General features: G+C 40.5%; 1 protein-coding gene across 1 annotated transcript in view; it reads right to left on the bottom strand.

The window, feature by feature from the left end:
* The window catches only part of LOC126483610 (dnaJ homolog subfamily C member 13), a 380,828-nt gene that overhangs the window by 108,916 nt on the left and 259,006 nt on the right, over positions 1 to 12,906 (bottom strand). The window contains exons 25-26 of the mRNA XM_050106649.1: positions 10,873 to 11,064; positions 1,668 to 1,854 (exon numbers count right to left, since the gene is read on the bottom strand). Of these exons, the coding sequence (XP_049962606.1) occupies positions 1,668 to 1,854; positions 10,873 to 11,064 (379 nt within the window). The remainder of the gene's footprint in view (positions 1 to 1,667; positions 1,855 to 10,872; positions 11,065 to 12,906) is intronic.

Genomic DNA, 12,906 nt, shown 5'->3' on the forward strand with positions numbered 1-12,906 from the left:
TGCACATACTCACAAAAGAGTCTTGAGGCTCCAAGAGGGGAAGGGTGAGTTCATGGCGGTGCACAAATGATGAGCTGAAGAAAGAGGTGACTTAGTACTCCGAAAATTGGTTGGCTGTTGGAATTAAAGGAACCAAACTGTGAGGACATCAGTCCCTCCATCCTATATGTATCTAACCGGGAAAAACCCTCAGGAGGAGGATAAAAAAGGCAAAACCTGGGAAGCCCGGCTGTAAGCAAGATATAATAAGACAGAGATAAAATCAAAGAGAAGCAGGAAGAGAGTTGGATGGGGTAAGGTGGGTGAACCCCTCTACCCAGAATGCAGTTGGAGGTTCCTAAAGCATGGTAAGTGAAGCGAGATGCACCCTCTACATCCTACTTGTACCACCACCACCACCACCACCACCACCACCTCACCATCATTTACCCCAAGGAAACAAGCAGCACAGAGAAGACAATAAAATTTTAGAAAAGATAAAATGTTAGAAATGGCAAACATAAAAGAATAAGGAGAATAAAAAGGTATGAAGTGAAGGGTAGAAGCCAAGCCAGACTGCTGAGTGAGAGCCATCATTCATCCCATGGGCCAGAATAGGCAAGGGGCACCCCTCCAACCACTCAAGTGGTCAATGAGGCCATAGTTCCCCACCCCACAGAGACAAATAGAAATTGCATACACTGGCAAAACATAAAATCAGATCAGCCACTTTGACGTCATCTGTTAGCACCAGAGGAAGAATGTCTGGAAGGTTCAGATATCGCCGCAAAGTACCCAAATTTGTGCAGTCTAGTAGGGCATGGGCCAACATCAGGTGGGTCCCCACATCCGAGAATGTGGACATGGGTCAGCCAACTGTGGCCAATGCATAGCCAACAAAGGACGGAAGTGTGGAGGGAATACTCAGGGTCATTATCTCCTTTATTGTACTTAGCTCGTTTGAGCTCGTTTGTGAGTCCAGGATGGACCATTCCGAATACCAGACTTCCAACAATTGATTGCGTGGAGTCAAGTTCTGGGACCCTCTATTCCAGCATTGGCATCCTGGTAGCAAACTTTGCCAACCTGTCGGCATGTTCATTCCCTGAGATCCCAACATGTCCAGGGGTCCAAACAAAGACGACCGGCTGTCCAGACTGATGGAGGTCCAAACGAAGATCCTGGACAGTCACGACTAATGTGTAATGTAAAACCAGTTCACCCATTAACCATTGAGCCATCAGTGTATACTACTTAAGAATCCGGAAATGCATCGAGGACAGCCAGGAACAGATGGTGAAACACTATGGAGTCAACTGAATCTTTCGGTCGAACAGATAAATCAAGACAGATCCGAGGTCAGGGTGCACACCATGGGAGCATACGCAATTGCTCCCTGACAAGGGACAACAGTGGGGAAACTGGAGTTCAGAGGAGAGTAGTTAAACTGAATTTTCTGGGTCTCTGTTGTGGGAGGTGGATCTCAATACTAGGAAAAAGGATGCGGTAGTCTGGATGCTTAGGGGAGCTGTGAACTTGTGTAGCATAATTGCATGGCTGTTGTTGGTGCCTGATCTGTAGTGGAGGGACTCCAACTTCCAATCAAAGGATTTAATGTTGTACGACATCTGTGAAAGCTTACAGAAATAAATAACTTAAAACAAGTTAGAAATATATATAAAGCAAATACACTACCTGCTGATTTGCATCCTCTGTTCTTTCAACACCACCTTCCTCCAATGTGTAGTCATAATTGAACATAAAAAGAAGTAAGTGCCAAAGAACCCCTGCCTTCAAGAGTTGCATCTGGAGAATACTATCAGTGGCCAAGGAGCTCACACAGTCCGTTGCCACAGCACAAAGTCGTGTGAGGTGCTAAAACAACAACGTACATAATTTAAATGAACATGAAAAAGTATTTTACTGTATAAAAAACATTGTGGTGCATTAAAAATCTGCAACTCATATAATATATTGCTACTTTTTATGCTCAGTATTTTTCACTAACCAGTTCACTTCAAAATAAAAATTTTAGCTCTTCATACTCTGTCGATGATGAATACCCTCAAGAATATTAACTAAAAGGTTTTGTTTCACATATAGACAATGACAGCTCATAGTTATACAATCTGGGTGTTCACAAATTTTTAAATTCAGGTAAACACAAGAGTGTGAAATTAATAGCATCTGCTGTATAGCAGTTATGAATATCAATATATTTATATAACTGCAGCCGCTGTCAATAATAATAATAATAATAATGCAATATAACACATATCATACAGTTAAAAGGAAGTGACGCTTGATCAAGGTCCGCGTCACTTTCCATTTTTAACCAGACTTAACGTCTGAGAAAGTAAAGAAAGAATAATAATAATAATAAATAAGAAAACAGGAATAAAAAAATAAGAAAACAGGAAATAAATAAGAAAACAGGAGAAAAAATTGAAAAATACGTACAACTAGCTGAGGAAGTCAAGGACATGTGGCATCAGGATAAAGTTGACATTATACCAATTATACTTTCAACAACAGGAGCCATATCACACAATATCCACCAGTACATCAATGCAATACAGCTACATCCAAACTTATATATACAACTACAGAAATCTGTAATTACTGATACATGGTCAATAACCCAAAAGTTCCTAAATGCAATATAACATATACCACACAGTTAAAAGGAAGTCACGCTTGATCAAGGTCCGCGTCACTTTCCATTTTTAACCAGACCTAAGGTCTGAGAAAGGAAGGACGATAATAATAATAACAACAACATGTAACTTGCCAGAAAAAAGGAAGAATTGTTTTTATGAAATTTTGTTTTCCACATAACTGAGTACAGTTTATGGCGTGAACAAAATAATGTTTAAGCTTTCGCTACTCTCTGTTTTGCATTTTTGTGTAAGTGAAAATTCTAGTACTTTTTTATTTTCTCAGACAAATGTACAAGATTCCTAATTCATGTATTAGTTAGTGAAATAACTTCTGGACTGAAAATCAGGCCTTCTTACATTGCACCCACAAAACAACTGACAGTTATTACAGGCTTCTTTGTTAAATGTTCACTTGTAGTCACACTTATTTGATTTTGTCACTTTCCTAGGCAACAGATCAGGTCTAGCAGGCCCTACTTCCTTCACAGTTAACTTTTCCTGGTAATTTTCTTTTCCGTTAGCTCTTAACAGGTTCAATAGAGTTCATATTGACACTGCACAAGAAACTCCGATTCCTGCACTGCAAACAACCAACTCTAAACACAAACTGCCATTTGCAGAAATTATTAAATTCAAGTAGTACTATCTACGAGCAAGGTCACTTGACTAGAATACAAACGAGGCACTGAGGGCCATAAGGGCCAAAAGCACACCATCTTCAACACCCACCCACCCCTCGATTGAAGTGAATATCAGAGAAACCAGTGAGACAGGTTTTCGTGAATGTTCAGATATACGTACAATGTGGCCCTACAGTACAGACAAACCTGACCCACCATAAGAACAACAGATGTCAGCAGAAGCATGAACAAATGGTACACTCTCACAATCAACAATTACATGCTTTATGGTCCTCTGAGCCTAACACGGATTACTGTATGATTAAATCCAAAACATAATGTACCATATCTCATTCAGAATCCCACAAAATAGGTTTCTCACATTCTTTGAGGTAGAGCATTTAACTTCCCATAAAAGAAGCATAGGCATTCCAAATTAATACTAGCCACATTTTGTCACAAAGTTCTGCAGTTAATGAGGACAAAATAATGTGTGTAACGTGGCTATGTAATATTATAACATTGTATCTGTTTCAGAATAGTCTCTTTAATGATCACAAAATGGAAAGTGCAAGTGATACATGTGGTATGACAAATGTGGGTGAAAGAATGCCAGAAATCGGCCAGCTGGAGCATGGAAACTAATGAATATGACTGCAGGACCACATGCACGAGTTAACAGCACTGGAAATCGCCACTGAGGATGCTTCTTAAATAAAAGAAGTGAAACACGTATGGCAATAAACAAACTGCCTTCAATTAGTTGCATAGACAAAACATACCGGTACCTCCACGAATTTAAGCAACTAAAGAAAGATGGAAAACAGAAAGAATGATGATAAACATTTTCTATAGCAGTTATTGTGTACCATGCACTAACCCGTTGTCGTAATCTGTAAGTTCAGCAGTGTTACTTAATTATTCTTGTATTCCTTGAATCATAATTGTGATCAACACTATAACTATGAGAGACAGGTAACTTATAATTATGAGCGACACTTTCTGGAACATTTGTGTTTGAAGCTAATTTTATTATCCATTAGATTCTTCAACTCATTGGGTGGTGGTCTAAGATCTTTATTGTTGAAGAGCTCATTCCTTTCTGTGCCACACCAAACTGAGGAAGTGATAACTGAGGTCAATCCTCCTTTTAGTATTATATTTATGAGCGTGAAAGTTGTTTCTGAACTGCAATTGACAATTGCCAAGAAACTACACAGGGGAGTAAATGCTGTTATCAGTATGCCCAACTGTTTAAAGAATTGTCCACAAGAAAATCTGGAGTGGACACTATGTTATCCTTACTGCACACTTCTCTCCAATGAACTACTCCTTCAGAGGAGAGCAGCTCCAGAATATGTTGTCATGATGTTAATAAAGGAAATGCAGAAACGTAAATCATATATCTAAAAACAAAGATGATGTGACTTACCAAACGAAAGCACTGGCAGGTCAATAGACACACAAACAAACCCAAACATACACACAAAATTCTAGCTTTCGCAACCAACGATTGCTTCATCAGGAAAGAGGGAAGGAGAGGGAAAGACGAAAGGATGTGGGTTTTAAGGGAGAGGGTAAGGAGTCATTCCAATCCCGGGAGCGGAAAGACTTACCTTAGGGGGAAAAAAGGACAGGTATACACTCGCATACACACACATATCCATCCGCACATACACAGACACAAGCAGACATTTGTAAAGGCAAAGAGTTTGGGCAGAGATGTCAGTTGAGGCGGAAGTACATAGGCAAAGATGTTGTTGAATGAGAGGTGAGGTATGAGCGGCGGCAACTTGAAATTAGCGGAGGTTGAGGCCTGGCGGGTATTGAGAAGAGAGGATATACTGAAGGGCAAGTTCCCATCTCTGGAGTTCTGACAGGTTGGTGTTAGTGGGAAGTATCCAGATAACCCAGATGGCGTAACACTGTGCCAAGATGTGCTGTCCTACACTCTTACTCTCTGCTGGAAATATCACTTTGCCACAAAGAAAAATGATTCTAATCCTACTCCTAATGATCCAACTCCCCAAAACACTATCCAAATTGAACCCTGCCTGGAACAGTTCCGGCCTCCGTCACAGCGGGACCCACCTCCTCTTCCTCAAAATCACCCTCTCCAAACCTTCCAGGAATTTCTGACTTCCAGCCTTGCCTCTCAATCCTTCTTAAAAAACCTTAATCCTACTCCCAACATCACCACTGCTGAAGCCCAGGCTATCCGTGATCTGAAGGCTGACCGATTCATCGTCATTCTTCCGGCGGACAAGGGTTCCACGAACGTGGTACTTGATCATCGGGAGTATGTGGCTGAGGGACTGCGTCAGCTTTCAGACAACACCACATACAAAGTTTGCCAAGGTAATCCCATTCCTGATGTCCAGGTGGAGCTTCAAGGAATCCTCAGAACCTTAGGCCCCCTACAAAACCTTTCACCTGACTCCATCAACCTCCTGACCCCACCGACACCCCGCACCCCTACCTTCTACCTTCTTCCTAAAATTCACAAACTCAATCAACCCGGCCGCCCCATTGTAGCTGGTTACCAAGCCCCCACAGAATGCATCTCTGCCTACGTAGCTCAACACCTTCAACCCATTACATGCAGTCTCCCATCCTTCATCAAAGACACCAACCACTTTCTCGAAAGCCTCGAATCCTTACCAAATCTGTTACCCCCAGAAACCATCCTTGTAACCATTGATGCCACTTCCCTATACACAAATATTCCGCACATCCAGGGCCTCGCTGCGATGGAGCACTTCCTTTCTCACCGATCACCTGCCACCCTACCTAAAACCTCTTTCCTCATTACCTTAGCCAGCTTCATCCTGACCCACAACTTCTTCACTTTCAAAGGCCAGACATACCAACAACTAAAGGGAACAGCCATGGGTACCAGGATGGCCCCCTCATACGCCAACATATTTATGGGTCGCTCAGAGGAAGCCTTCTTGGTTACCCAGGCCTGCCAACCCAAAGTTTGGTACAGATTTATTGATGACATCTTCACGATCTGGACCCACAGTGAAGAAGAACTCCAGAATTTCCTCTCCAACCTCAACTCCTTTGGTTCCATCAGATTCACCTGGTCCTACTCTAAATCCCATGCCACTTCCCTTGACGTTGACCTCCACCTGTCCAATGGCCAGCTTCACACGTCCGTCCACATCAAACCCACCAACAAACAACAGTGCCTCCATTATGACAGCTGCCACCCATTCCACATCAAACGGTCCCTTCCCTACAGCCTAGGTCTTTGTGGCAAACGAATCTGCTCCAGTCCGGAAGCCCTGAACCATTACACTAACAACCTGACAACAGCTTTCGCATCCCGCAACTACCCTCCCGACATAGTACAGAAGCAAATAACCAGAGCCACTTCCTCATCCCCTCAATCCCAGAATCTCCCACAGAAGAACCCCAAGAGTGCCCCACTTGTGACAGGATACTTTCCGGGACTGGATCAGATTCTGAATGTGGCTCTCCAGCAGGGATACGACTTCCTCAAATCCTGCCCTGAAATGAGATCCATCCTCCATGAAATCCTCCCCACTCCACCAATAGTGTCTTTCTGCCGTCCACCTAACCTTCGTAACCTCTTAGTTCATCCCTACGAAATCCCCAAACCACCTTCCCTACCCTCTGGCTCCTACCCTTGTAACTGCCCCCGGTGTAAAACCTGTCCCATGCACCCTCCCACCACCACCTACTCCAGTCTTGTGTGTAACCCGGAAGGTGTACACGATCAAAGGCAGAGCCACGTGTGAAAGCACCCACGTGATTTACCAACTGATCTGCCTACACTGTGAAGCTTTCTATGTGAGAATGACCAGCAACAAACTGTCCATTCGCACGAATGGACACAGGCAGACAGTGTTTGTTGGTAATGAGGATCACCCTGTGGCTAAACATGCCTTGGTGCACGGCCAGCACATCTTGGCACAGTGTTACACCGTCCGGGTTATCTGGATACTTCCCACTAACACCAACCTGTCAGAACTCCAGAGATGGGAACTTGCCCTTCAGTATATCCTGTCTTCTCGTTACCCGCCAGGCCTCAACCTCCGCTAATTTCAAGTTGCCGCCACTCATACCTCACCTCTCATTCAACAACATCTTTGCCTATGTACTTCCGCCTCAACTGACAACTCTGCCCAAACTCTTTGCCTTTACAAATGTCTGCTTGTGTCTGTGTATGTGCGGATGGATATGTGTGTGTATGCGAGTGTATACCTGTCCTTTTTTTCCACTTCCGGGATTGGAATGACTCCTTACCCTCTCCCTTAAAACCCACATCCTTTCGTCTTTCCCTCTCCTTCCCTCTTTCCTGATGAAGCAATCGTAGGTTGCGAAAGCTAGAATTTTGTGTGTATGTTTGGGTTTGTTTGTGTGTCTATTGACCTGCCAGTGCTTTCGTTTGGTAAGTCCCATCATCTTTGTTTTTAAATATATTTTTCCCACGTGGAATGTTTCCCTCTATTATATTCATAAAGTAAATCATATATTTGACATTTTCATCTTTAAACCTGCTACTATCCATGATGTGGAAAGTAGCAGATTTCAGATTTTTTTGTGATCTGTGAGGAATGTATTCAACTTCACATTCTTATGAACAAAAACACCTAATAATACAGATTATTCTATTTCATTTACTGATTTTACCCTCATATTATGTCTAGTGATGCGGGCAGGCCTTTCGAGTTGCCAATTGTGTGTATTCCGTTTTATCTAGGTTCAGTGACGTCCATTTGCTTAGAAACAGTTAATAATTGCCGAGAAAGATCTATTTATATTTAAAAGTTTTCTATTAGGCTTCATTATAGTACATGTGTCACCAGGAAAGTGAAGTATTTCAGCTTCTTTGATATATGATGGCAGATCAGTTATATGTAACAAGAACAAGAATATACCCAATATAATCCCTGTGTACAGTTATAGTGATGATCCCCCAATATGAAAATGCTGTTTTGGTATGTACACTCCCTGGATTTCTTCATGCAAAATTTTAAATTATTTAAACAAATTAATAGGAAGATCTCTGATACCACAATATTTGAGATTCTCGAGGACAATATTGCAAACTATGCAGTAAAATACTTTAGATAAATAACAGAAAATATCAGATGACAATATTTTGTCATTTACCGTATTTACTCGAATCTAAGCCACACTTTTTTTCTGTTTTTTGTAATTCAAAAAACCGCCTGCGGCTTAGAATCGAGTGCAAAGTAAGCGGAAGTTCTGAAAAATGTTGGTAGGTGCCGCCACAACAAACGTCTGCCGTCGAATATATGTAGCGTTAGACAGGAATCGGAATGCTAGTTCGCAGGGACAAAGATAAATACTGTTGCCAAAACTTCTGCCTCAGTAAATAAATTAAAAGAAAAGGTAGAAGAATGTAAACATTATGCCATGTATTCTTTCGTGTTTGCTGCTATCTCATTTAAATCCTGTCTGCCTAATAAACTACAAAACTAGTGAGAGATAACAGCAAACGCGGAAGAATATACATATCATGTCATGTTTATATTCGTATTATTCTTATGCTGAATAGTGATACAGTCCGAAATAAAGCACGGCAACTGACTAGATTTTTAAATCTAAGATGACTAATTTCTGTGCAGAATGTAATGTACTAAAGAGGCGACTGCAAAGATTTTCAAACGTAGAAAATTTTTCGCTGAACTCTCATTCAGAATATCTATCATATGTAGTCTATTATTTGGTTCTTGTTGATCATTATCAAAGAAAGCAGCAATGTAAGTAACAACAAATAGCAGTCTGTTGCCATTGTTTCACTTATGAAACAATTCCTCTCTTTTTTTATTGTAAGCCGCGGTAGCACGCTCAAAAGCAAGCCATGCGGCAAGCGGCGAGAGGGCGTAAACACTCATTATCAGAATGCGATAGACAATGCATGACACAGTACAATAATGCATTTTCAGCGTAGAGTGACGTAAACCCTACAACAAACAGAACGGCACTTAACAGATCAAAGCAAAATAAGCAATCGATTCAAACCAGACAAAGCATGTGAAAAACGAAGGGTACCCGTATAAATACGGATGGAGTGCCTGACACACAGCAATGGCTACTTGGTAAAGCCTAACTTGTTAAGCTTAAGACTCGAACCAAACTACTGTAGCTCTATCTTCATCCATTCGACCTCTATTGTGTCTCATGTTACAAAGGACAAACTTTGTTTCGATTTGGAGGGGCCGCCTAAAACTTTTGTCTCCCCTTGAATTTGGAGTCTCAAATTTCAGGTGCGGCTAAGATTCATGGAATTTTTTTTCCCTTGGTTTCGAGTCTCATTTTTCAGGTGCGGCTTAGATTCGAGTGTGGCTTAGATTCGAGTAAATACGGTAAGTTTTGTCAAATATGATTCACAAAACAAAAAATGGCATGTTTGGTAGAGAGATCCTTTTTAATTCCAAATTAAGTCCCAATTAAGTCCCACTCATTATCTTACTTTGATGTAAGTGTGGTATTGTTCTTAGATACACGATATTTCCACTACACTTGAAATGACAGAAAGCAATTTAAAAGTCTTGATGCTAACCGTTACTATTATCTGTACCATGGACCAACTGCATGTTTCTTGCAGAGTTGTCACTCCAGGACCTGATCAGATAAGGCACTGAATCTTTTTCCAAAACCAATTTTTACATTAATAAACAAATACTTGTCATAAGCACTTCTGGATGCATATACTCATTTTTATACTGTTTCTGTATTACATATTTCCATACTTCACAGGTAACTGTACATAAATTTCAACAAAGGTTTGTGTCAGACTGTATAAAAATCTCTAACACAGCGTACATTCAAAACTTAAAATAGGCTGTTTTCCTGCATGAGAGAACACTGTTGGTAGGAAAGCTTTATTATAACAATATTATGAAAGGGACAGATTGCTCCTCACCATATAATAGAAATGCTGACTCAGACAGGCACAACACGGAAGTAAGCTTTCGGCCAAAAAGCCTCGACAGCCAGAGACAGTGGTCATGTGTGCAAATTGCTTTGTGTGTGTGTGTGTGTGTGTGTGTGTGTGTACAGCAGAAGGCTTTTTGGCCAAAACCTTACTTCTTTAGCAGTTAGCAGTCTTTTTGTTGTGTTTGTCTGCAACTCAACATTTCCATTATATGGTGAGTAGCAATCTATACCCTCAGGTTACCTTCCACTAGGAAGATGTGTGCACTCTGCGACTGTATGATATGATTTACAAATGACAGAGCACAGCAATCAGTTGTCCTTTTTTGCTGGTTTTATTGGGCAAAATTTAGATTTCGTGTAGTGCCTAGCCATTATCAGTGCATTATTTCATAGTATCAAAGCATGTCCGGTCCCTGTTGTTCGGGCATCAGTCACAGTTCTTTCAGTAATGCACTGATAATGGCCAGGCACTAGCCAAAATCTAGATTTTGCCAAATAAAACCCGCAAAAAAGGATGACTGATTGCTGTGCTCCATCATTTGTAAAACTATACCTTTCATAATATTGTTATTCCATCCTTGATTTTCCATTGTTTGAAGCTTTATTGTAGACTTCATACAACTAAGGTAATGGTAATGAGAATAATAGAATATAAATTACTATTCAACACATACCTTGAAGTAGAGTACATGACATAGGTCTTTTATGAGCTGTGTCATTTCAACCATTTTGTCTCTGCATCCCTGGAACTGTGCGGCAACAGCAAAGCAGCGTGTAACGTGGATACAGACTTGTACAGCTACATCAATAGGTTTTGAAGCAGCACTCAGAACAGAGACACAGCGACTATAGGCATCTAATAAGACCTGTGTGGAATGGAAAATTCAGCTACAGAGAGGAATAACATAATCTCCCACAGAAAACAAACCTTGTCAATCATAATATTTGCTGTTATTAATAACAACATAATATTGCAAGTCATGCGCTGAGCTGGCTACTTTGGAGGTTTCTGATCATGGCAACTTTGTTTTTACCATTTGACTTCATTGACAGATATGCAAGTGATTCATGTTCTTAACTGAACTTATTTTTAATCCCTATCAGTTTTATTTAATTTATGGATGTATGAGTAAAAAGCACTTTCCATGGGTAATTTCAGTCTTTAACTGTCACCATTACAGTGCTATCAGTTCAAAAACTGAGAATGGCAAGAAAAATGCTGTTCAAAGGGGAGTAACTTACACTTATACACTTTGAGAACACTGTTACATTGAGTTAAAGGCTCAGCCTTCCTTTCTTACACTGTAGCAGTGATTTCTCCTTCTTTCAATTATTTCTAGTAATACTTTCTTCTGAACACTCATCCTTTCAGGATATTCTAAAAGCTATACTGCTAACTTCTTGAGTGACACACAGGAGGAAGCAACACAACTCATTCTGATACAGTTAGTGCTGACTTGACATCAATCGCAGCAACAAAGGGCTCACCCTCAGTGAGAGTCACATGAGCCACGCACAACTAGTTAGTTGGTTGCATGTTCCACTGATCAATTGCACGGTACGGTAGCTGTAATGATGTGGAACATGTCAAGTGCAAAAGATATGCACATTTGAAACAAGATTTTTTAATATATATATTACAATACAGAGTTAAGGATTTATATTTTTATTATTTACCCCATTCCCTTAAATGGCACAAATGCATATACTATATTTATAGGTTTAGTTATTCCTATTCAAGAATTCATCTATGGTATAGAAGGAGTTGTCAAAGAGATATGATCTCAATTTATTTTTGAAGCTGTTACTGCTGTCTGTCAGTCATTTCATCTGGTAATTTGTAGAAAATTTTTATAGCAGCGTATTTTACCCCTTTCTGTGCCAAAGATAGGTTGAGTAAAGGATAGTGTAAGTCTTTCTTTTTTCTGGTATTATAATCAAGAATGTCACTGTTGTTTTTAAACTGGTCCATGTTGTTGAGAACAAATTTTGTTTGTGAGTAAATTTACTGTGAGGTTGTTGTAAGGCGACTATGAACCCCACACACTATTCTAACCACTTTTTTTTGAGCAGTGAATACTTTTTGTCCAAATGTTCAGTTACCCCAAAATATTATTCCGTATGACATCAGAGAGTGAAAGTATGCAAAGTATGTTAGCTTACTAATTTCTACATCTTCAAAATCGGCAATTAATCTGATTGTTGCTGAACCTAGTTGCTTTAGAAGATCCGAAATATTAATTTTCCAATTAAGATTCCCATCTACGTGTACACCCAAAAACTTAGTATGCTCTATCCTGTTCGAATGTGTGAAATCTTATGGGACTTAACTGCTAAGGTCATCAGTCCCTAAGCTTACACACTACTTATCCTAAATTATCCTAAGCACAAACACACACACACCCATGCTGGAGGGAGGACTCAAACCTCCGCTGGGATCAGCCGCACAGTCCACGACTCCAGCGCCTTAGACCACTCAGTGCTCTATCCTGTCTACTGACTTCTGTAGATGTGTTATATTTATTGAAGGAACTGTACTTTTTGCAGCAGAAAATTGGATGTACTGTGTTTTTTCAAAGTTTAGAGCAAGCCCATTCGCAGAAAACCAATTAACGACTTTTCCAAAGCCCTTATTTGTATCATCAGCAAACAGAGTCAATTCAGCTTCCTGTTTCAGATAGGGAGGGAGGTCGTTCACATATATCAAT

Source organism: Schistocerca serialis, chromosome 6 (genome assembly GCF_023864345.2).
Source record: "Schistocerca serialis cubense isolate TAMUIC-IGC-003099 chromosome 6, iqSchSeri2.2, whole genome shotgun sequence".
In the NCBI taxonomy this organism is placed as follows: Eukaryota; Metazoa; Arthropoda; class Insecta; order Orthoptera; family Acrididae; genus Schistocerca; species Schistocerca serialis.